Consider the following 25,703-nt stretch of genomic DNA (forward strand, 5'->3'; position numbering starts at 1 on the left):
ACGCATAATGGGTATGAGAAAAGCTCATATATATATAATATATATATAAACATATATAGGTAACAAATTTACAATAAGTTTCATTGTTAACATGAATTGTTAAGAACGAACAATACTTCTACAGCATTATCTAAAGCATAATTACAACATTTATTAAAATATAAAAAAATCAACATTATTAAAATTAGTTGTGCTTGTTAAAATAGTTAATGCACCGTGAATTAACATGAACTAGCAACGACTATTTTCATCAATTAACATTAACAAAGATTAATACACTGTAATAAATACTGTTCGTGGTTCGTTCATGTTAGTAAACACATTAACTGACATTAACATTTATTCAATAATACACTGGAATATGAGGTTTAAGCGGGTTTATTTGCACTTTTTCATGAGATAAACATAATACGTTAATACATACAACTGTAGTGCATACATAGCTCATATTAAAAAATTGAAAAGCATACTGAAAAACCTGAATAAAAAAATACATGAATATTCAGCACCAACAGAAATGTTCTTGCCATTCTACTGTGTGTGTGTTACTGTGTTTCTACTGGTCTCTACAGAAGGGTTTCAAGTACTTAAGTAGACATACATGTACAAGAAGAACACATGCCTCAGTTAGCTGTGTGGTGTCTTTTAACAGGGTTGGTTAGTGTTGATCAGAAGTGAAGCAGTATTTTTCTGACTTGTTTTGGAACATGCAGATCAATAGTCACTAATCCACAGTGTTACAGTTCAGTGAACAACTGATAGAATTCAACTTTCACCACAGTTCAGTGTTAAGCCAACAGTTAATTCTAGAATAAACATAGAGCTACACTGCAAAATTATGCTATGGTTATGAATAATAACTTGCAAGTGCCCGTAACAGTAACAGGGAATGTAGACTTATTGGATAAAAAAAAAATCTGGTCAGTTAAAAATTAGAGATCAATACATTTTTGGATTAGTTACACAACTAAATTTGATATGTAACAGATATTCTTCTTAATTCACATTTTAGAAGGTCAGGCATGTGTGCTTTCAAAGGGCATCTGTAAAACTGAAAATGCTCCTTTTTTGAACGTATAAACAATAGTGACCTGTGTCATGAACTAGAACTAGAAATATGACAGAGAAACAAATAGCTTGTATTGTCTTTGAATTATAAGTGTCAAAAATAAGATATAAATATTAACACCTCAATGCAGAAAGTGTTGTCAACTGGTCGCTGTAAGAGATGTAAGCGTAGAGAGGCAGAGTGCTAATGTAAGTAAGTGGATAAACACTGAGGTAAATGTACAGTCATCTGCCAACACATTAAAATATATTAAATAACTTTACAATGGTTCACATTTTCAAGCCATGACCAAATACACAAACTAGTAACATTCCCACTCTTAAATAAGTCTCCAGTCACTATATTTAAAATCGTTTATACGGCAGCTTGCATAAAACATACTGTTGTTAATGTGTTAACAAAAACCATAAAGGGTCTGTCATTTATTTAGCACTACAACAGTGTTGTATTTGCATTTGAACACAACTTTCACTATTTCATGTGACTGAATATGAAGAACAAAACACCCTGTAACACTCTGGATTCCTCAATCTCCTCCAAGCCTTTCCAACACATACCTTGTTTTCCAGTTTCCGAACAAATATATATATTTTTTCCCTCATACACACACACATATAAAAAATGAAAAGAAACCCACAGGTGTTTTCTTGCAAGTGATTCAAGTGAAATCATTTTGATCAGAAACGTAGCTGTTTCCTGTCGTTTCAGACTCCGAAATGTTACCAGATTCCACTAGAACGACCACCAGGTGGCGCTAGGATCCGCGCGGAAGCCCTCTTTGGAACATTATCATCAATTTGGGCACCTATCAAAAGATAAAGATTGCTAAGCTACACGGGCTACTGGAATTGTAATTAAATATATTTATACATTTTAGAAATTCATATATTATATGTTTATATAATCTATCTATCTAGACAGTATATATATATATATATATATATATATATATATATATATATATATATATATATATATATGTGTGTGTGCGTGTGTGTGTGTGTGTGTGTGTGTGTATGTATGTATGTATGTATGTATGTATGTCTGTAATTTATTTCACATTCACATTAATACCTTCATATGTTATTTTTAAATACAATGATTTTTTTTTTTGTGGTGAACTAAATACTACGTAAAAACAAATGTAATTTCTACATTAAGTTCAGGCAAGATTTTAAAAAGTGAAGTAAATTACTACCCAATTTAAGCTTTTAGAAATTAAAGTTTGAAATTATAAGCATATTTTACGTGGAATTGCTTGGTATGTTTACAAGGATTCTTTAAGTAAATATCAAAGTTATGGTCCCATTTTTCCCATCATCCACTGGGGCATGAATAATTAAAAAGATTACAAATTTCACTGTTTTCGAGTTGTATTTACACTGTTTTATGGTTGATTTTGTCATTAGGTTTAGTAACTTACTGTTTTGTGATATGTGGAGTAGGGCTGCACGATAAATTGCATGCGATATTGAATGCACATCTTGTCTGACAATGAATCTGGAGTTCATTTTAAAGGATAATAAGCTGTCTACTTGCTCACTTACATGTATGCAAATGAACCACATGCTTTAATGGCATGGTTGTTTTCCAGTGCTACCTCGTTTGAGTAAATTATATAAACTGTAACTGAGGGTAATGTTAAGTTAAGTAACATTTAGCAAATAAATTTAGTAAATTTACCATGACCAGTTAGAGTTTAAAGGACAATATCAGTTTATTTTGTTAAATACACAATACTTAAGTGTATTGTGTATTACACAAAATAAACTGATATTATCCTTTAAACTCTAACTGGTCATGGTAAATTTACTAAATTCCTTTGCTAAATTTACTTAACTTAGTTAAGTAGATTTTACTTATTTCAATACTTAAATTTAACTTAAAATGTATGTGTGCAAAAACTTGCAAAACAAAAAAATAAGTAAATCTAATTATAGTTTTGTTTTCTTCAGTAAATAGAATTAACAATTAAATATGATTTACCAGGTTTTCAATACTCATACATCATATTTATATTCTAATTTGTGTCTGTAAGGTGCAATTATAAAGTAATTATTTTACTGTATTCTTGATCAAAACATATTTAATTGTAGAAAAGTAATCAAAACATAATTTAAGCTTTAATTAAATAAACATTGTGTCCATATAGAATGAGAATTTCACTTTCTTTGTAAGAAATTCAAGGAAAATGCCAGTGGAAAATATTTTTTTACTGCTTCACTTCCTTATTTGCAAATATTTGCTTTATGCAAATTATACATTTATGTTATTTTATTTGAATATCAAGTATGAACTATACAATTTCTTCAGTTTGATTGAATGCAGACTACTGTACCAGACAAACTAAAGCTGGACTCATGTAGGTCTCTCATTCCCCCGTGGCGCGTGCAGGGTCGTGGGTTCATGTCCCCATCTGAAGGGCCCACGTCCTTCTTCCCTGAATTCTGCACTGCAGCTACGTCTCCAGTGTAGGGTGCACGCTCCACCCCCTTGACTGCTTGACACTGAGAGAAGAGGGTCACAAACAAACAGTGGAGGCACTGCGATACGCAGTCAAAGAAACATGATATAACAGAGTGAGAGTACCTTCTCCCTCTGGACCATTTTCTTGTACAGGTAGTCTGGGAAAGTTCGGAGAGGGTAGAACTTTCCTGAGCCCTCAGCACAGGTGAAGATGCCGTTTTCATAGACCACGCGGCCACGGCTGACGGTTACCAATGGGACGCCGTGACAGCGTAGGTTCTCGTACAGATTTACATCACCACCCTGCCATTGAGTGGACACAGAGATGGTCCTACAGACACAAAACCATGTCATTTCATTTTGCAATACTTGGTATATGAAATATATTTTTTCATTCTCAGCTGATCGGAATTCACTTATCATTATTTTGGATACCTTGTTGATTCTGGATCCCAGACGACCACATCAGCATCGGCTCCAGGGATGATCCTGCCCTTCCTCGGGTAAAGGTTGTAGATCTTTGCAGCATTGGAGCTTGTGACAGCAACAAACCGATTCTCGTCCATCTTGCCTCCAACCTATTAAGAAAGACAGATAGATTTTTTTACGGCATCTGTCATCTCCTGTCCTCTCTATGATTATTACTTTTTTTTGTCTTTGGCAACATAACTGTCTATGATATGAATGTTATATTAATATTAATACAATATTTTTATATAGTTTATAACTTATTATATATTATTTATATACAATACCATTCAAAGGTTTGGGGTCAGAATGATTTTTTTTTTAAAGAAACAAATTATTTTATTCTGCAAGGATACATTAAATTGATCAAAAGTGACAATAAAGACAATTGTTACAAAATAAATATTCAAATAAATGCTGTTCTTTTGAACCTTCTATTCATCAAAGAATCCTGAAAAAAAATGCAGCACAGTTTCAAATAACAAATTGACACTGCAGACAATATATATATATATATATATATATATATATATATATATATATATATATATATATATATATATATATATATTAGGGCTGTCAAATGATTTAAATTTTTTATCAAATTAATCAGAATTTTCAGTGGATTAATCAGGATTAATCACTATTTGCAATTACACCTGAATCCTAACCATTTTTCTTTTCTGAAATGCGTACCAATAAATAACAGGACACAGATACATAATTTTCATGTATTGATTCATCAATATGTGGTTCTTTTTTTTCTGAATTTCAAAAGTTTAACATTTACTTATCACTATATCAAACCATGCCATTTAACTACAGATAGTGTAAGAGTTTTAGGTGAACCAGTGGTTAAATATAGCCACATATCTATGAAATTATGCAGAGAAACTCGAAAGAATGAACTCAGAAACACAAACATGCGCCCTCTGCACTCTGGGCACTCTTGTTTTTGGGAGGTGTTCATTTGCTCTGCCACAATACTTTAGGATCGATATTTTCATGCTCTGAAGGCTTCAAGTGCCAGTAAAACCAAATAAAAATGCAAATGCTTTTTCAAACCGCTGTAATTTTCGCTGCATTGCATGTAGGCGCTCTGCGCATGCGCAGCGTGAAACACAGGACGCTATAACAGGAAGAAGCTCCAGCGTATCAACTACCAAAGTCGTCTCTGTTTATCGAGCTTGGCATGAATGTATTTGAGAGTAACTGGGGTAAAACCTTAAGCTTCTTCTGTGTTTTCGTCGCAGCGCTCGCCGCTGTTTTTTACTATCTTGAGAATTCAGAGATCGACGACACTTTCCTGACCTAAATAATTTGTCCCACTGCGCATGCGTGAAATGTGTAAAAAAAATTGACGTAATTAACGACAAACAACTAATTAACTTCGTTAACGCGCTATTTTTGACAGCCCTAATATATATATATATATATATATATATATATATATATTAGGGGTGTAACGATACGCGTATTCGTATTGAACCGTTCGGTGCGACGCTTTCGGTTCGGTACGCATTATACCGAACGGTTCGTTGGAGTAATTAATTATATTTGAAAAAAAAAAAAAAAGAGAGAGAGAGAAATATAATGATATGCGTTCAACAAGGTAGCCCAATAACCCAAACAACGTAACAGGCAACGCCCCTGACACTCCCGAAGAAGAAAAAAACACCATCTTATATGTTTATGTTAGGCTACTCAGCAGGCGCTCGCTCACTCAGTACGCGCTGAAGGCTCGTTGCAAAATAGCCAATGCGTTTAACAGACTAGAAATTAGAAGATCCTCCAATAACCAACAGGTCTGGTGTTTGGGTGCACTTTGGATTCCCTTTAAGCTATAATGGTGATGGCAAGAGAGTGGTGGATAAAAAAACAATGGTATGTCGCATCTGCAACATGACAGGGTACACCAGCGGGAATTAAAAAAAAAAAAAAAAAAAACACCAGCGGGAATATCTGGGATATATGCGTCAGTACTATCTGGGAAAAGACGAAAAAAAGGAGAAACATGCACGCAGCAAACTATCCCTGCAGCATTTAGAAACTATAGCTTACAGGGAATCCAACCCAAACACCAGACCTGTTGGTTATTTTAGGATCTTATATTTCTGGTCTGTTAAAGGCATTCGACATTTTGCAATGAGCCTTCAGCGCGTGCTGAGTGAGCGAGCGCCTTAGGGGCCGTTCACATATCGTGCCTAAAAACGCATGGAAAACGCTAAGCGCGTCTTTCTCCTCCTTTCCAAAGCGCTTGGGCAGAAGCGCTCATGAGGCGTCTGTCTTTGCTAAGCAACAATGACGTGCTCTCTCCATGAGACGCGGAAATTTCAGCGAAGGATAAATGGATTTGCAGCTCTAAAAATCGCTTGCAGTAGCTCTGCTACTAAATTTATTTTAAAATTGCAATCCATATACAACTATGATCAGCTGATCCTTCATCTTGGCTGAGCTCTCAACGTTGTTACGGGAAAGGATGAAGCTGATTGGTTAGTTCTTGTCACATGACCCGCGGTGCGCTTGCGGCATTCTGAAAAGTTGAGATGTTTTTACATTTTGCTGTATCTAAAACGTATCGAACCGAACCGAACCGAACCGTGACATCAGTGTATCGTATCGAACCGAACCGTGAATTTTGTGAACCGTTACACCCCTAATATATATATATATATATGTATAAAATACCAACTTCCACAAGCACTGGCTATACAAACATAGATACTGTGATGATTCTAGCCATCAGTGTGGCTTCTGTGATTTACTGAAACATACCACTCCTCGCTCCCAAATCACGCTCATGCGATCCTGCACCCCGGGAACACCGTGAGGGATTTTCGTGAAGTCGTCTTTACCCACTGCCTTCTGTTTAGTGGTGAAGGGTCGGTGGTCCGATGTCACGACGTTCAGAGTGTCACTACATCACAGTGAAAATACCTTTATGTGACTATACAGGTATCTGATTCAATTAAACTACTACATGGTGAATCCACTTACTTTCCCAGAAGGCTGAGCAGGTAATTGGGTGTGTTGGGGTCGAGTCTGAGTGGTGGCACAGTGACGAAAGCAGCTGCGTGGGCCCAGTCCTGATGGTAGTACTGCAGCCCGTTTAAGACAGCATGAGCAGTGGTGGTCTCTCCATGCACCACTTTCCCTGTCGACCAATCACGCTTCAGTATTCTGAGTCACATTATCTTATAAACTGCTTAATATTCAGGTGTCATATGTGACCCTGGACCACAAAACCAGTCTTAAGTGTCATTTTTTTTTTAAATTGAGACTTATACATTATATGAAAGCTGAATAAATATGCTTTCCATTGATGTGTGGTTTATTAGAATCGGACAATATTTGGCTCGAGATACAACTATTTGAAAATCTGGAATCTGAGAGTGCAAAAAAATATGAGAAACTCGCCTTTAAAATTGTCTAAATGAATTCTTAACAATGCATATTACTAATCAAAAATTAAGTTTTGAAATATTTACGGTAGGAAATTTACTAAATATCTTCATGGAACATGATCTTTACCTAATGTCCTAAAGATTTTTGACATAAAAGAAAAATGTATCATTTCGACCCATACAATGTTTTTTTGGCTGTTGCTAAAAATATACCGCAGCTTTAAGACTGGTTTTGTGATCCAGGGTCAAATATACTAAATTAAAATGCTGCGACTGTGAATTGTCCTTTGAGTGTCATTGCCTGGCTCTTACCCTGCATTTTAGCAGATGCTAAAACATCCCCTGCTGACATGCTGGACACATTCACAAGATATATAGGACAGTGGGCCTAAGAGACAAAAAGCAGAAGACATTCATTCTGATCACATTTAAAGCTCTTAAAAGCAATTAATTGGTAACTCGTATGTTTGTTTTAAAACTGTCATTACAGAATACAGTATGTACATTTGCTTCTGCTGCAAAATGACTCAAAGTGACTCAAAGTACACTTTTGTTTAAAAGTTTAAATAAATAAATACTTATTTTCAGCAAAGATGCATTAAATTGATTAAAAAAAAAATATCACAGTTTCCAAAAAATAATACGAAGCAGCATGACTGTTTTCAACGTAAAAAGATTTAATAATAAAGATTTTTTAATGTTTTTGAAAGAAGTCTCTTATGCTAAGGCTGCATTTATTTGTTCAAAAATACATTGAAAACAGCAATATTGTGAAATATTTAAATTAAATTTAAAATAACTGTTTTCTGTTTTAATAAATGATTTATTCCTGTGATGCAAATCTGAGTCTTCAGTCTTCAGTGTCACATGAAATCATCCTAATATGCTAAATATGCTTTTTATTAATATTCATTAATGTAAAATAAACTTTGTGCTGGTTAATATTTTTGAGGAAACTATGATACATTTCTGAAAGGATTTATTGCTAAACAGTTCACTCCTGTACATCATACTCACTCTGTTAGCGATGGTAATGGCTCGGTGGATGGCCTCTGCTTCCAGCTGCACATGGAAGTAAGTAAAAAAAACACAAATGTCACCAGTGAAAACTAATGGTGAACAGACGCCTAAGAGTATTAATAATCCATGGAAATGCAACATGGAGACGGGAAAGACTAGCAGCTGCAGAGAGAGTGTCAATGTGACTAATATCTTTTATGGTCACACAAATCACAGGATTTGAATGATTACTTTACCTCCTCAGGTCTGCTTATCTCAATGCCCTCTGGTCCACTAATACCCAGATCCAGCGCTTCTCTGGCACCCTAGTGTGGATAAATAAAAACATGCCATAACATGATAAATTACCTATGAATATAACCTATAAATAACCTATAAACTATGCAGGAAGACAGGATCCTACCTAGACAGCATTTGAAGTCACTATCACAGCATTATGCCAGCTTTACTCATAATTTTGGCCAAAATAAAGGCAGCATCACATACAATAGGTAATTTCACATAACACCAGTAATTATTGATAAAAGTGAATAGTGCTACTTGTAATGTGTGAAGCTGCTGCCTGTATACAACTCACAAGGTTTTGGAGGAAAATTGTTCATTATGGTTTTGCACCAGTTCCCTGATTTATACCTCCGCGACCAGTTCTCCATTCTCCGCGTGGACGCGGGCCACAGCACCGATGTCCTTACAGTTCTGCAGGGCCTGAAACAGCTCGCTGTCCCTCAGCATGTACACGTCCTTATATGCCATGAACATCTGGAAGGAGTTCACCCCTCTCTCCCGCACCAGTGTCTCCATTTGAGCCCTAACCTGTGATGGTCAAGTCACCTTTATAGTGCTTTATGCAATGATAAGCATTAATATAAAACAGCAAAAATAGCAATAGCAAATCAATTACAACTATGGAGACAGTTAAGATTATTGCAGAACTCTAAATTAAACAAAACATTTTCAGCACGTTTTTTCCTGGTCCTGTAATTATAGAAAGTTGACATACTCTGCAAACACAGACTTCATACCGTTGGTCCCCACCAGGTCACTCCCACATGAAGAGCGTAGTCACAGCAGGCCTTGGCATCGGCGTGAGAGCGGCACTTTTCATAAGCGTCCAGCAATGATTCGTTCTTTTCTGGCAGCACATGACCAATCACCATAGTGGTGCCTCCAGCCAGAGCAGCCTGAGAGTACACAAACAACAGACCGATCCATACAGCATCACTACCAACCAATCACTCGGTTTAATGAGCTGACGACAACACAACAGCGACATGTTCACGTGAAATGAAATGTTACGTAACAGCACTCAGAAAACATTAATCAAGGTTAAATTAGACCTGTATTTGGGAACTGTGATCCAATCGAATCTGTTGCTAAGCCATTGCTGCATGGTTACTAGGGTGTTCTGTGTGGCTGTTTATGGGCATTTACTGTATTTACATTTACATTTATTCATTTAGTAGTAGACGCTTTAATCAAAAGCGACTTATAAACTATTCTGTTCATTATTATGGTGGTTTTTAGGTCATTGCTGTGGTGTTTTGGTGGTTGTTAGGTCATTGCTGTGGTGTTTTGGTGGTTGTTAGGTCATTGATGTGGTGTTTTGGTGGTTGTTAGGTCATTGATGTGGTGTTTTGGTGGTTGTTAGGTCATTGCTGTGGTGTTTTGGTGGTTGTTAGGTCATTGCTGTGGTGTTTTGGTGGTTGCTAGGGTGGTTGTTAGGTCATTGCTGTGGTGTTTAGGTGGTTGTTAGGTCATTGATGTGGTGTTTTGGTGGTTGTTAGGTCATTGCTGTGGTGTTTTGGTGGTTGTTAGGTCATTGCTGTGGTGTTTTGGTGGTTGTTAGGTTATTGATGTGGTGTTTTGGTGGTTGTTAGGTCATTGCTGTGGTGTTTTGGTGGTTGCTAGGGTGGTTGTTAGGTCATTGCTGTGGTGTTTTGGTGGTTGTTAGGTCATTGCTGTGGTGTTTTGGTGGTTGTTAGGTCATTGCTGTGGTGTTTTGGTGGTTGTTAGGTCATTGATGTGGTGTTTTGGTGGTTGTTAGGTCATTGATGTGGTGTTTTGGTGGTTGTTAGGTCATTGCTGTGGTGTTTTGGTGGTTGCTAGGGTGGTTGTTAGGTCATTGCTGTGGTGTTTTGGTGGTTGTTAGGTCATTGCTGTGGTGTTTTGGTGGTTGTTAGGTCATTGATGTGGTGTTTTGGTGGTTGTTAGGTCATTGCTGTGGTGTTTTGGTGGTTGTTAGGTCATTGCTGTGGTGTTTTGGTGGTTGCTAGGGTGGTTGTTAGGTAATTGCTGTGGTGTTTTGGTGGTTGTTAGGTCATTGCTGTGGTGTTTTGGTGGTTGTTAGGTCATTGCTGTGGTGTTTTGGTGGTTGTTAGGTCATTGATGTGGTGTTTTGGTGGTTGTTAGGTCATTGCTGTGGTGTTTTGGTGGTTGTTAGGTCATTGATGTGGTGTTTTGGTGGTTGTTAGGTCATTGCTGTGGTGTTTTGGTGGTTGTTAGGTCATTGCTGTGGTGTTTTGGTGGTTGTTAGGTCATTGATGTGGTGTTTTGGTGGTTGTTAGGTCATTGCTGTGGTGTTTTGGTGGTTGCTAGGGTGGTTGTTAGGTCATTGCTGTGGTGTTTTGGTGGTTGTTAGGTCATTGCTGTGGTGTTTTGGTGGTTGTTAGGTCATTGATGTGGTGTTTTGGTGGTTGTTAGGTCATTGCTGTGGTGTTTTGGTGGTTGTTAGGTCATTGCTGTGGTGTTTTGGTGGTTGCTAGGGTGGTTGTTAGGTCATTGCTGTGGTGTTTTGGTGGTTGCTAGGGTGCTCTCAATGTTGCTAGTGTGTGCTGGTGGTTGCTAAGGAAATTATAGGCTGATTTAAGGTGTTCTGCTCGTTGCTAAGGTGGTTTCTTGGGTGATGCTAGAATGATTTTTTCTAGGTCATTGCTAAGGTGATCTGGTGATTCATAAGGAATTGCTACTGTAGGCTGTTTTGGGCTGTTCTAGAGGTTGTTGGGATGTTGTGTTTGTTTCTAGGGTGTTCTGGCTGTTCATAACAGCCCTTACTATGGCGTTCTGGTGATCGTTGTGATGCTCTGATTGTTGCTAGGGAATTGCAAGGCTGTTCTGGTGGTTTCCAGGAAGCCCTGATATTTTCTAGGTTATCGTTAGGGTAATCTGGTGGTTTTCATTACTAGGGTGCTCTGGTTGCTGCTGGAATGTTCTGGTGGTTGCTGGGATGCTTTGATTATTACTAGAGGTGTTCTTGTGGTCAGGATGTACTGGATATTTCTAGCTCCTTGCCAGGGTGTTCTGGTGGTTGCTAGGATGCTCTGATTTTTGCGAATTTCTAGGTTATTGCTAATTATTTTAATTCCAGGGCTGTTTTAATGTGTTTTGGAGGTTTCAGGGCATTACAGGCATTACTAGGGTGCTCTGGTTGCTGCTGTGATTATTCCTAGGGCATCATAAGTGTCTTCTGGTAGTTGACAGGGCATTGCTAGGCCAATGTTAGGGTCTTCTGGTGGTTGCTGGAATCGTTGCTGGCTGTTTTTAAGGTGTTTTTCTGGTTAGGATATACTGATTGTTTCTAGGTTCTTTGCAGGGGTGATCTTATTGTTGGAAGGGAATTACAAGGCTGTTTTTAAAGGGTTTTGCTGGTTGCTTGGATGATCTGATCATTTCTAGATCATTGCTAGGGTAATCTGGTGGCTGCTAGGGAATTCCTAGGCTGTTTTAAAATGTTTTGGCAGTTTCTAAGGCAGTGGTTCCCAACCACGTTCCTGGAGTCCCCCCAACGCTGCATGTTTTCCATGTCACCTTGATCAAACACACCTGATTCAGATCATCAGCTCATTAGTAGACACTCCAAGACCTGAATTGGGTGTGTCAGGAGAGATGCAAAATGTACAGTATTGGGGGGCCTCCAGGAACGTGGATGGGAACCACTTTTTTAGGCTATTACAGGCATTACTAATGTGTTCTGGTGGCTGCTGGGAAGTTCTGATCATTTCTATGTCATCGTAAAGGTGTTCTGATGGTTGTTAGGGTGTTCTATAAGGTTAAAGGAGTTCTTTTTTTTGCTCTTTCAAGTCTTTAGCAAAGACAGTGTTGGTTATCCACCATAACATTATACAATAACAATATGAATTGCTCATAATGGCTTAGCCAACTCCATTAATATCCCACAATATCTATCTGATCATAATGTTTTACAGAAAAATACACAATTAGTAGAAGGCCTTTTTTCAGTACAAGGAAACAATGATTAACAGTAATTCAACCACAAAAATGGTTCTGTAAAAGCATCTCTCAGCTGAAGGGGCGTGTATTTGTGCACCATTGTCTTCTGGCACAACGGCACGAGTGAAAGGCTTTTGCAGCAGTCTTTGCAGCAGTGCTCCAGTATCTATGGAAACAGAATCTGATCTCCATTTGTCTCTGTGCTTGGCGAGTCTTATGCAGGGAGGAGGGGGGAAGAGAATGTCAGTTGTGTTGCCAAGGCTAACAATAACAGCGCAACTCTACAACAACTCTTTATTTGTCATCTCAAAGCCCCCAGCACTTTGGGAATAAGAGCGTGCATGTATTTGTGAGGGTGAATCGTGCCCTGCGGTTGATGGACCAGACTGTGAGTGTGCAATGCTCACTCTTGCATCTCAGTGTCTGCTAAGTGACCCATGGGATTTATTTAGGCAGGGCTGCTGAAGCGAGTGCATCTCTGCTTTTGAACTATTTATAAAACAAGAACAAATGAATGTGACATGGAATGGATGCTACATCACACATCATTTTAGTTTAGATCTTCCACTGTATTAAAACGCTTTCTGAAATAAGAAAACATATTGCTTAACATACAGTCATATAATGCAAAATCAAAATACATTTTTGAAAAACTGATTTAGAGTATAATACTCTAAGCCAGGGGTCAGGCAACCTACTGCAGACAAATAAAAGTAAACCCTCTACAGATTTGATTGCTGTCTTAGTATTAGTATTTTAGGGTCTTTTCTCTGTTATCAGAAAAGAACTGCAAGTGAATGCATAATTATTGGTGCAAAGGGTTAAAGAGGCTGCATTTGAAGATAAATTTAGATTTCAAGTTCAATATTGATTTTAAAACTGTTATTAGTACCTCATTATTTACTGTAATTAAATGACTTCAAAATGAACAGTAATCTCTTACTTTACTTTTAAAGTGGTAACGCGTTTCACCCAACACTGTTTCCAAGTGAAATGGGGTGTTTAAAAGAAACAAACACATGGTTGGGAATTGATTTTATCCACAGGGAGTTGCATGGATTTTTAAAAGACAAGGTTGCTGAATGGGAGGAATTGAAAATTTGATTCTTGATGATGAAGCACCACAAATGTTTTACTAAGAAATAACATGCACTGATAAATAATTCTCAATAAGACCATTAACATGTAAGTCAAATGAGAGTTCACGCTGGCTTTCATACCTTCGTGCCGCTGTAGAAGTCATCTGCGGTGCTGGCATTCATGAAGCTCTCGTTCAGGTGAACACTGGTGTCTATGCCACCTGGAAGCACCAGCTTTCCTGTGGCATCGATAACCTTGGCCCCTCCTGGGATCATCAGCTCCTTGCCCACTTGCTGGATAATGCCGTTCTCGATGTACACATCTGCTTCTTGTGTGAAGTCGTCGTTCACCACTTTCCCTCCCTTTATGAGAATGCGTACCGTTGATGAGCTGGAAGACATGGTTCAACCTAAAAAATTAAAATAAATCAAAAGACAATATGTTGATGTGTATTATATAACCCTACAGTGTCTTTATAACTCATTCAGTCATTTTTAATTTACTAGCAATTAGTACTTATTCAGCAAGGATTCATTAAATTGATTAAAAATGACAGTAAAAAATTTTTTTTCATTATTACAAAAGATTTATATTTCAAATAAATGTTGTTCTTTTGAACTTTCTATTCAGCAAAGATTCCTAAAAAACATTATTATGGTTTCCACAAAAATATTAAGCAGGACAATTGCTTTCAACATTGATAATAATAAGAAGAAATTAATCTTGAGCACCGATTCAGTATATTAGAATGGTTTCTGAAGGATCATGTGACACTGAAGCTTGGCCGTCACAGAAGTAGGTTACATTTGAAAGTATATTCAATAGAACACAGGTATTTGAACCTGCAATACTATTTCACAACATTACAGTTTTTTTACTGTATTTTTACCAAATAACTGTAGCGTATTTAATCAATTTTTTATTTAATTATTACAGACATTTCCAGAAATATTGAGATTATACTGATACTTCCAGGTTTTCCATGACCATGGGAAGTGGGAACCCTGTTTATACAATAATATACACACCATACTTTTGGAATAATATCACATATCTTAACGGAGAGCTTGCATAAAACCATTTTTCCACATTTGGGCTAAGGAAACGAACTATGTACTTAAATGAAATTTATGCATTTAGCAGACGCTTTTATCCAAAGCGACTTTCAGTGCATTCAGGCTAACAGTTTTTACCTATCCTGTGTTCCCTGGGAATTGAACCCACAACCTTGCGCTGCTAACGCAAGTCTCTACCACTTGAGCCACAGGAACTTACTTGACATCCAAACAGGATCAATCATTCATATCAACAGCTTTAGTTTAAAGAGGTTTCAAAGCATATCACCATTCTAGAATCTGACTTTAGCTGGTAAACAGACACCAACATGTGTGATTATTGTCAGCTTGGCATGATTAGTCACATTCGACTCCATATAATTATTCATGACACATAAAAGCAATTTAAAACAGCACTGCAGCAAATGTCCCAGTAATGTAACAAAACCTCAACTCACTACAGAAACAGGGTGTGTAAATCATATTAAATGATCAGAGCAATTCTGACCCAGATTTTCCAGCGTTGCATGTGCAGAGATGTGGGATTGTTAGCAGGAAATATATGTAGGCTAGCAGCTGTTGCTGCACATTCCTTGCAGCAGCGCACTTCCTTATGATTTAATCCCAAGTGAAAGCGTGTATGTAAAGTATGGCGCTGCCTAGGGTTCCCCCACACCCTGTTCTGAGCCCCTGATGGTGAATGGCGAGTGTGTGTGTGTGGGAAAGGAGGGGCTACTATGGAGCTGGAGAATAAGGGTGTGTCTCAGACATCCTACTATAAAAAGAAACAGTACAGTGCATGAGCTACAACTGTCCTGTCCTCACAGCACAGCCTAGAGAAAAATTATTGAAGCATTTGCTCTTTGTGATGACTCACGGAGGCCTTCCTCAAGAATGACCCAGTTTTGAACCGTGCCATATTCCATGAGATCCACATGGCGCTCTTTTGGATAGTATGAAGTACATGAAAACTTCTGATCTATCTTGTGAATACAACTTCTATTCAGTAAAACAGGAAGGGCCATTTAGTGCAGTTTGAACTATTAGAGCAAAACGAATCAGTGAAATAAACATAATATTAATGTATGATTTTAAATTGTGTAAATAATATCCACAATCATATACTGTATTACACAATAAATATGATTTAAAACAATATTAAAAAATTGTTATATTATATTAAAATGTTAATTGTGGTAAGACAAAGAATCAGTGCAATATAAGTAATAAAAAATAATTTAAAATATTAAAATATTTAAATGGTGTATTGCATTGCACAAATTAAATGTAAAATATTTTAACATTTATTTTAGAATACATTATATTATATACATTTTTATACCATGTTCACTGCAGCAAATTGAAAGAAAGGGCATTTAGCATATTTAATATTAACATTATACCTCATTAACCTATATTATTTCAGAATTTTCAATGCTAGAATGTTTAAATACTTCTAGTTTGCAAAAGCATGCATGCAGTCACGTGAAGTGTAAACATGGCTACAAGAGGTATTTCATGACCATGTAGACATGCACATTTGTGCAATGCAGTGAGTGCATCAGTGAGGTCTTCTGATATGTAGATTGCATGCACAAGGCTTCATTTAGAGGCTGATGATGGTGATGAAGTAGACTTGGAGCATATCGAGGGTTTCACACCAAGCTTACTCTAAACACATTTAACACGCCTCAAGGCATCATGAAATGCCAACGTTGGGCTTTCAAAATGTATAACGTTAATGATATTACAACGGCTTCATAACGGAAAGATCAGTTTTCGGGCGTGCGCTCGCGTCTACTCGCGTTGATTGCTGGTGGGCTCGAGCTGTTTGTGGATATACGACATCCACATTGATCGACTCGATTATTAAATATCGTTCAATCGATAGTTAAACAATTACCAGCTAACATTAGGAATGACACAAGGGAAGCACGAGACACAAGACTGGTAGATTCTTTCCATACCACAAAATTACATGATTCCGAGCCATATGTCTGTGCTAGTCAGTGAGTAGTTTCTTAAAATAACTTACAACTGAATGCAAAATAGCAACACATAACGCACTTACTTCCTTTGTTATGTCCTTAAAAAGCGGTTTTCCTTCACTTTCAGCACTGGTGTACAATGAAGCCTGTTAGACGGTCAGGCAGGCAGCAGATGCTACGGTTGGTCCAGCCCGGTAACCTTGCTGCAGCATCCAGACAGTGAAAGCCGGCTGTTGACCAATCACAGGCGACATACACAGCGATGGACTCATCAGCAGCCAATGGTATTACAGAATGGGCGTGTCCTGTCGTCAGTGGTACGTACCATTCACACAGATTCATAGGGGATGGCCACCGTGCAAACCAGACTAAAATACAATTATAATTTTTTTTTTGTATAAATATACATAAATATAAAATTTACAAATATAATGTATGTATAATATAGGTATAAAAAGTATTATATCTATTTAAACTAGTTGTTTCCATATTCTTATTCTTATAATACATATCATTATTTAAATACAGTTTAACATAACCATAAGGCCAAAGCAAAAAACGGATTTATCACAACTTTGCAAATTTATTAAAAAGTACATTGCACAATTCTTCATACCTTTAACTCAAAACTTAGTTGAAGCACTTTGGCAACAATTACAGCCTCAGGTCTTTTGAAGCTTTGCACATATGCATTTATTTATTTATTGATTTATTTGCCATTCTTCTCTTTAGATCATCTCAAGCTCTGTCAGGTTGGCTGGGGACCATCGGTGGACAGCCATTAATAGGTTTCTCCAAACATGTCTAATTGGTTCCACGTCCCATCTCTGGCTTGGCCACTCAAGAAGCTCTCCTGCATTGTCTTGGTTGTGTGCATAGGGTGACTGTCATGTTTGAAGGTGAACTTTAGGCCCTGTATTAGGTTCTGAGTGCTCTGAACCAGGTTTTCATTAAGGATATCTCTGTATTTAGCTGCATTCAGCCTTCCGTCTTTTCTGATCACTTCCCCAGTTCCTGCCGCTGAAAAACACCCCACTCCTCCATGCTTCACCGCTGGGGATGGTATTATGCAGGTGTTAAGTGCTGCTTGGTTTCCCTCAGACATGAATAAGGAATTGAGGTTCATCATACCAAAGAATATATATTTTTTTATAGTCTGAGAGTTATTTAGGTGTATTTTTGTAAAATCCAATCAGTTTCATGTATCTTTACTGAGGAGAAGCTTTTGTTTGGTCCCATTGCCATCAAGGTCAGATTGGTGGAGTGTGGCAGTGATGTTTGTCCTTCTCTATATAAGATCATGGAGCTCAACTATAGTGACCATCAGTGTCTTAATCACCTCTCCAACCAAGGCCTTTCTCCTTCGACTGCTCAGTTTGGCTCAGAAGGCTAGATCTAAGTCCTGATTGTGTCAAACTTCATCCATTAAGGACTGTGGAGGCCAAATGCTTCTTTTTTTTGGGCCAATTTTCTGTAGTTTTTCCCAGACCTTTCTCAACATAATCCTGTCTCTCAGCTTTGCAGGCCATTCCTTTGACCTCATGGCTTAGTTTTTTGCTCTGACATCTATTTCTGCTGTTAAGACAGGTGTGTGCGCCTTTCCAAATCATGTCCAATCCACTGATTTTGCCACAGGTTAACTCCAGTCTGAGTATAGAATCATCTCAGAGACAATCCAATGAAACTGGAATGCTTCTGATCTATATTTTAAGTGTCAAGGCAAAGGATGTGAAGTCTTGTGCAATGTCATTTTTTAAACGCTTCCCTTTTAATAAATTTGCTAAGTTGTGATAAATCAGTTTTTTGCTTTGTCATTATGGTAAGTGGGGTGTAGATTTATGTGGGGGAACAAAAAGTAATTTAAAGCAGTTTAACATAATAATTCAACATAACAAAATGTGATAAAAATGAAAAGGTATTAAGACTTTGTATAGGCACTGTATATATAATTCAGATAAGACATATAATATACACATAGATGAAAGGCAATATTATTAAAAAAAACTATCTAGAATATATATAGTATAATCTAGAATATACTAAAATACTCATATTATAGTTAATAAAATAAACATACACACACTATATAATATATAGTATGTGTTCCTTTCAGAATATTATCCTGAAATATTGGATTAAATGTATAAATTTGTAGAATTTAAATTTTTATTTAACTAATAATAATATACAATCAATCATCTAATGAATATAAAATTGTATGGTAAATAATTGCAAAGAAAACAAACAACTATTTCACAAAAAAAGAAGGAAAAAAACAATACATTTATTCAAGTGTTTCTCCAGCACAAGTACATAAGGAGCCTTTTTTCTTCGTTCTGGGCACATAACGAAAGAAAGGGGAGAGGTGGCAAATGATTGCTACATTTGCTGTATGAGCTGATTGCAAAAGTTTATATGACACAACAGAGGTCACAAATATCAACAGTGTCACTGAGAAATACAGAAAACCTGTTAGGAGAGCAAACAAGAAGCTGTTACAGCCAAATGTGTGTGTATGCTATGCATATATATATATATATACTCAAATAAAGCAACTTAAATGGATCAAAACAGAGAAGAAATAAAAAATACAAAAAAAGAAGAAGATGGAGGGCTGGATATATGGCATGGAATGTAGGACTTAGAAGCAATTCTGCCTGGATATTAAGCAAGTACATGTTAACAGCAAAAATTATTACATTATTTTTTTTTTTATTTCCCATTATAAGTACATGATCCCACAGATAAGCACCGACTACAGCAATGTCTATTCTAAAACAATATAAGAATCTTTCATCACTCATCATTATTTTTTTCAAGTACAAAGTTAAAATGCCTTTGTTAATATCTTTATACGAGAGAGTAAAATAATAGTGCTTCTCCAATACTACAAGAAACAATCAGCAAAAAAATAAAACATAAAAAAACAGTCATTATCAAGACAAGTTTATTTATTTTCCAAATAATATATTTTTTCTCAATTAGATAAAAATGTTTAGCACCTTAGGAAAACTCCTACAATCCCTCTCTTAGTACTTAAAAAAAAATTAAAAAGCAAATCGAAACACACTTTTGTATGTAGGGCTGTGCAGTAAGATGGGACTGTTAAAATCCACTTCGCGAACTCATTCTTTAGTTTTATCCTCTGTTCGACATACATAAATATGAATTACAAAGACACCCTGCTGCTTTATAGCTTATGTCAATTAGCCTCTTTCCATTTTGTCAATTACACCCCTCTTGCGATTTGAGCGCTGTTTGATTTCTATGATATATATTAGCAAAGAATTACATTTGTACATCTCATACGCCATTCAAAAAAAGCAACAGACAAATTCTATGTACAAAATGTACAAAAAGAAAACAATCTGGGCATCAATCAAACTGGGAAAATAAGAAGCAAAAAAACTTTGCTGAACATGATAAATGTAAAGGTATGTAAGCAGTGCAATGCCTTTTTAAAAAAAAAAAAAAAAGAGCCTAATAAGGATTTCATTAGAGCCCGTTTCTAACCAGATTCACAAATTTAGCCTACGTAGCTCGCGTGATAATTAAAATTATTGACATGGTCAACATCCACCATTGGCAAACATAATAATGTTTTCAGATCTACGCTAGGGACCAGACGTAGTAAACCCCATCCGACTACTTTTCCTACAGAGATATTTCACAAACACACTCACTTTGGGATTATATAGCAGTACGAACCGTGAGCAGACACTATTTCTCGAAGCGAGTTATGATAAAGCGACTCCGTAGCACATGGAAACACGAGAGGGGTGCTATTCGAATTGGGCCCCTTCACCACCGGCACCACAGACGGATTTATTCTATCCTAGCTCAATCGTTCACATCTATTGGCACAGCCCTACTGTACACAACAAAGTATTACCTTATATAACGGCAAGAAATTCACATCATTAAAAAATCCCCCAACCCCTCCTCCCCCCCCCCAAAACAACAACAACAACAAAACCATTCATAAGAATCGAGGAGAAAGATAAAAAAAAACATATCAAAGAAATAAAGTATACATATACAAAAGTGCTCGATACTGTTGGTAACACAGCACAAAAAAAAATTGCTATTAAAAGGTAGAAGAGCATTGTGAAGCCGCACCTTTAAAGTTTGCACCTGACTGAGAATAGCCTACGGACGCCGCAGTCGGAGGCTGATCGAGCGACGCCATCCTTCCTGCGGCCGCCACGCGCGCTAAGAGTTGTACAGTAATGATTCTGCCTGGGTGACACTAGAAAAACCTAGCTCACCACAGCCTTTGATTTCAAGGTATGGATGATAAAACATCACCGCCCATGTGGGCTGGTTTCATGCATACTGAAGGAAGCCGACCTTAAAGATTGAAAGGCTGAGGCGTGTGGTTTTTTTCTTTCTTTTTTTTTTTTTTGAAAAGAGCACCAGAGGATTTGTAAAAAGAAAGCTGTAAAAGATATAAAATGAGATGTGGCAGACCTGGCTTGACCTGGATTCTTTTTCTTTTTTTTCTTTTTTAAGGTTTCAGTCGGTTTTCCTGGCGACGGTACAAAACGTGACCCCCACGATCTTGTTTCGAGTAGTAGCACCACATGAGTTGCAATGTTTTTCACCCCCTTGAAGCACCATATTGTCACCTATTACAGTAGTACCTTTATCACCTTCAGTTGTGTATAGAAACTGTAAACAAAGAGGTATTTGTGATCTGGTGTTTTGGATTGGTTAAGACAGAGCTCCCCTGACACTAAGAGAAACTTAGACTTTTTTTCCCCGCTCTTACCAAGGCTCAGACGCTGGAGGAAAGATGTGCACCATGAGAATTAGATCGCTCGGCGACCCGACAGATGAAAAACTCAAGGAGTCGAAATGCTTGGGCGAACTAAATGCGTTTTGCGTCTCATTGAATTTCTCGTTTCTGCCTTGAATTGTTACATCGTCTCTCAGTGCCTTAAAAGGAGGCCTTGTCTCAAGTATAGCTTGCACACATAAATCAATTTAAAATACTGGATAACACTGCTAAAAAGTAAAATTAATAATAATAAAAAAATTAAATAGAATTAAACAGAGTCAATCATTCCAAACCAGAAGAAAAAAAACAACAACAATTTTTCTGATGTCAAACTTGCGGATAACATACGAGAGCTTGGTTTCAAAGCTCTTGGTATAACATCGGTTGCAATTTTTTTTTCATCTGTACTGGATTTGAGTTCAGACGCAGGCGAAATACTCTTTGAGTGGTGCAAACAAAGTGACGGATGACCGGGACGCTCCAAGAACCTTCCCAGCAGCCTCTGCTGGCCAGACGACTCATGTTTGACACGTCTGTGTAATGGACAGGGAAGCCGAACACCCTAATAAGAGGTGAAATGGGCAGAAATTTAGCCTCAAATAGTATTCACTCTTGTAATATAAATAGACAGATTTATTGCCATTTTTGTTTTATAGAATACAGAATATCTACAGGATGAATTTAAGACATTAAATTCATTCGAAAGTGATAGCAAATATATACATATATATATATATATATATTATATATATACATATAATGTATATATATATATTAGGGCTGGTAATTTAATGCGTTAATTAGATTAATTAATTATGGAGAAAAATAACGCATTTAACGTCACATAGTTTAGAAAATATCACACGAGTGCGAATGTGATACTCATTTTTTACAACAGTTCATTATGTAGTTAATATTGTGTTATTTTAGACACAATGTTGTCTGTTTTGCTCAATTTTGCCAACCACAAGATAACTTGAACCATTGGCCATACTGGTGTTGTCTCTGAAGTGGCGCTGCACCGACCGATCGTATGACATCAAAGTACCGCGAGAGTGATCAAAAGCACAAGAGTCGTCTGCTCTCTAAGCTCTTGCGGTTCTTAGATGTCACACACCAATCGGTCTGATGATGATGACTCGTTTCAATTCGAACAAACCTCAATGAACCATTCTTAAAGAACCATTTACTTCACTCCTGAATTAATCAGCCAATTGAACGAATCAAACGAACTGCATAAATGACTCGATGACTTAATCATTAAGACATTTACCACGACCTACTGCCAGTTTTAGTTTATTATGTAGAGTATCATTTCATTAAAGAAATTATTTCATATTTTCATAGTAATAATAATAAGGAATTATAAGAAAATAAATTATTAAAGTTATAGTTCACCCAACCAAAAATTACATTATGTCATCATTTACTCACATGGCCCAAAAGAGTAGGCTATATGTAATAATATATATGTTTACCAAACAAAATATTTCTTGCTGAACCTCCTTTTTAATCTCTGTTTGATGCTTTGCATGACAATGACTTTAAATTATCTTTTCAGAGTAATTTCTCCAAATTTGTTGAGCAATTAATTAGATTAATTAATCACAACATCATGTAAATTAATTAGATTAAAAATTGTAATCGCTTACCAGCCCTGAATATATATATATATATATATATATATATATATATAATATATTATATATATATATATAATATATATATATATATATATATATATATATATATATATATATATATATATTTGCTATCACTTTCGATATATTTCAGATAAATGCTATTCTTTTATTCATCAAAGAATCTTGGGAAATAATATCACAGTTTACACAAATATAATTTATATAATATAATATACAATATAAACTGATAGTGGTTAACCACTAAAAACTGGAAACTGGGCCAAACATTTTTATAACCCATATTGTGCTCAGGGACATAAAACAAAGTGTTGTCCAACTAAAAGCCCTTTTGCTGCTTGAAAGAGTGTGTGCCTTTCTGATGTAAACAAGCACACATGAGAAGCACATGGAGGAACACGTGAGGGACTCGCTGAATGAAAGCACATTCACTCTCTGACAGCAGATGGAGCTAATCTGCAGAAAATGTCCTTACACTGGAAACCCCAAAATAAAGCAGCTGGACTACTTTCTGAAACATATTTAGGTTATTTTCATCTGGACGTACCATGGATGTAGTTTGAAAAGGTTTAGATTTTTTACTGTTAATTCACACTTTACATCAGGGCTTCATTTAAACATTAGGTAATTCATTAGTTAACATAAACAGCCAATGACAAATTCTTCTGAACATTCATTCATCTTAGGTTTTCCAATATTTAATAACACGTTGTTAAAATGTTGCAACTGTATTATTTAATGAGCTAACATGAACTTATTTTTTTTTACAAAGAGTAATAACTTCGGTAGCAAATGTAGCTATGGTGAATGTTAATCGTTAACTAATGAGATTATAAAGTGATACCTATGGGTCTTACTATATTTTGAGCACTTTTTAAAACTAAATTTCAATACCGTGATAATACCGTTTACCGTGATAAAAGCATGAGCATTTAATCGCAACAGGAAAATTGGATAACCCTATAATAATGTCAAGTGGGTGATGACAAGTGGTCAGCGCTACATGCTGGTGTAGATGGGGTACAAAACATTTTGTATTCCAATCATTTAAACCCCATTTAAAGGTCAGACACGTGGCTACATTGCATGTGTTGTATAATTGCTGATCTGTACTGATATCTGTACTGATATCACCTCTCAACCATATACTGTAATAAAACAAGGGTTTTATACTTCACTGCTTATATGTGGCTTTAAAAGAAAATGCTTTCTGTCAGAAAAATTGGGAAAAGTTTGTATATATACATATATATGTGTGTGTGTGTGTGTGTGTGTGTGTGTTGTTTGTTTTGTATCATTAGGATATTATTGCATTTTTTATTAATATTTGAATTAGTTTTTATTTTTATATTTTTTTTTTTTTCATTTTTTTTTTCATTAAATGTTGATATTTTTTATTGTGTGTTTTGGTCATTTTATTGTTTTTATTTTATTTTGAACAAAACTGTTTTTATCTATTTTAATTATAAGTTCAGTTTTAGTTATTTTAGTACATCAAATTCAAGTAAATGAAGCAACGTGTCGACTAGCTTTTTCTGTCTTGACTGACTACTTGTGGTTGAATCTCCAAAAGGATTGTAATACCAGTCATAAATACAAATATAATCAAGACTGGTTCAAATATACCAAAAAAGGAAGAAAATTGCTTTTGTCAGGCATTTCAAGCCATATAAATGCTTCTGTCAATGTCTCTCAATGGATTACATAAGACATGTTTCATTATGTAGTCATATTCTGATCTACTGCATAAGATATGATTTTAGTCAGCCAGTAGATGACTGCTGATTCAATCAATATGAGATAAAACTCACTGTTCACTGCAGCAGGTCCTCAAGATCTCTCTGTTGAACAAATGTCAGTGTGACATTTTACATTTACATTTGGGCTTACAGCTTAGAAGTTTTTTAAAGGCATTTCATCATACCTCTCCATCTCAGTGCACCACAGGATGTCCTCTTTTGTCATTCATGAAGACAGGGAAGTGCTGGTCTTTGCCTTGCTTTATAGAATTAGACGAGTGGTGATGGTCCGCACTTTTATCAAACTGTAAAAAATGCGAAAAAACAACTGCTATTTGTGTTGCTTTACAAAGCTTTACCCAGAAATCGATCGAGGGGTTGGTTTAAGAAGCACCTTAGCTGTCCTGCCATGCTCCAAACAGTCTTGAAGGTCCAGTTTATCATTGCACATGGCAGCCAAAGGTCTGAGAGGAGAAGGAGATATGGCGTTAAAACGATAAAGTGAGAGATTAAATAAAGATATGAATGAAGAGTCCACGTCTAACTAACCTGTTCATGCCAGGCAGGTTACCCCAAAAGTAGCGAGCTCTGTGGGCAGCAGACACCTCCTTGGCATCAATCATCACTGGGTTGCACTGTGATACATAAACCAATAAATCTTTATCATAAAAATGTGTGATGTTTGACCCTAGCAAGCATATGAAGGGTTAATTTGTTTCTACCCAGAAGGTCATTTCACCACTAGG

The 25,703-nt window shown here is 36.4% G+C and overlaps 1 protein-coding gene and 1 pseudogene across 2 annotated transcripts; both read right to left on the reverse strand.

Moving 5' to 3' along the window:
- Window positions 1–362: 362 nt before the first annotated feature.
- Window positions 363–17,022, reverse strand: LOC113102586 (dihydropyrimidinase-related protein 5-like). 2 transcript variants are annotated; one of them, XM_026265837.1, is made up of 13 exons: window positions 16,852–17,022; window positions 13,875–14,143; window positions 9,450–9,608; window positions 9,061–9,240; window positions 8,664–8,732; window positions 8,425–8,469; window positions 7,720–7,795; window positions 7,001–7,157; window positions 6,779–6,920; window positions 3,971–4,113; window positions 3,659–3,866; window positions 3,408–3,576; window positions 363–1,874 (listed from the first exon to the last, which is right to left on the reverse strand). In XM_026265837.1, the coding sequence occupies exons 2-13, from the start codon at window positions 14,133–14,135 to the stop codon at window positions 1,789–1,791; spliced, it is 1,695 nt and encodes a 564-aa protein (XP_026121622.1). In that variant the 5' UTR covers window positions 14,136–14,143; window positions 16,852–17,022; the 3' UTR covers window positions 363–1,788. The 2 variants fall into 2 exon arrangements, with proteins under 2 accessions (XP_026121622.1, XP_026121621.1); XM_026265836.1 differs by having other exon boundaries at window positions 16,861–17,019.
- Window positions 17,023–17,558: 536 nt separating this feature from the next.
- LOC113102587 (DNA (cytosine-5)-methyltransferase 3A-like) lies at window positions 17,559–25,691 on the reverse strand (annotated as a pseudogene).
- Window positions 25,692–25,703: the final 12 nt, after the last annotated feature.

Source organism: Carassius auratus, unplaced genomic scaffold (assembly GCF_003368295.1).
Source record: "Carassius auratus strain Wakin unplaced genomic scaffold, ASM336829v1 scaf_tig00217738, whole genome shotgun sequence".
NCBI lineage: Eukaryota > Metazoa > Chordata > Actinopteri > Cypriniformes > Cyprinidae > Carassius > Carassius auratus.

Coding starts and splice junctions, on each gene's coding strand:
- LOC113102586 (XM_026265837.1), bottom strand. CDS start 14,135: ATGTCTTCCAGCTCATCAACGGTACGCATTCTCATAAAGGGAGGGAAA. Junction 9,609..13,874: donor ACTTCTACAGCGGCACGAAG/GTATGAAAGCCA, acceptor GTGTACTCTCAG/GCTGCTCTGGCTGGAGGCAC. Junction 9,241..9,449: donor TGACCTGGTGGGGACCAACG/GTATGAAGTCTG, acceptor TGACCATCACAG/GTTAGGGCTCAAATGGAGAC.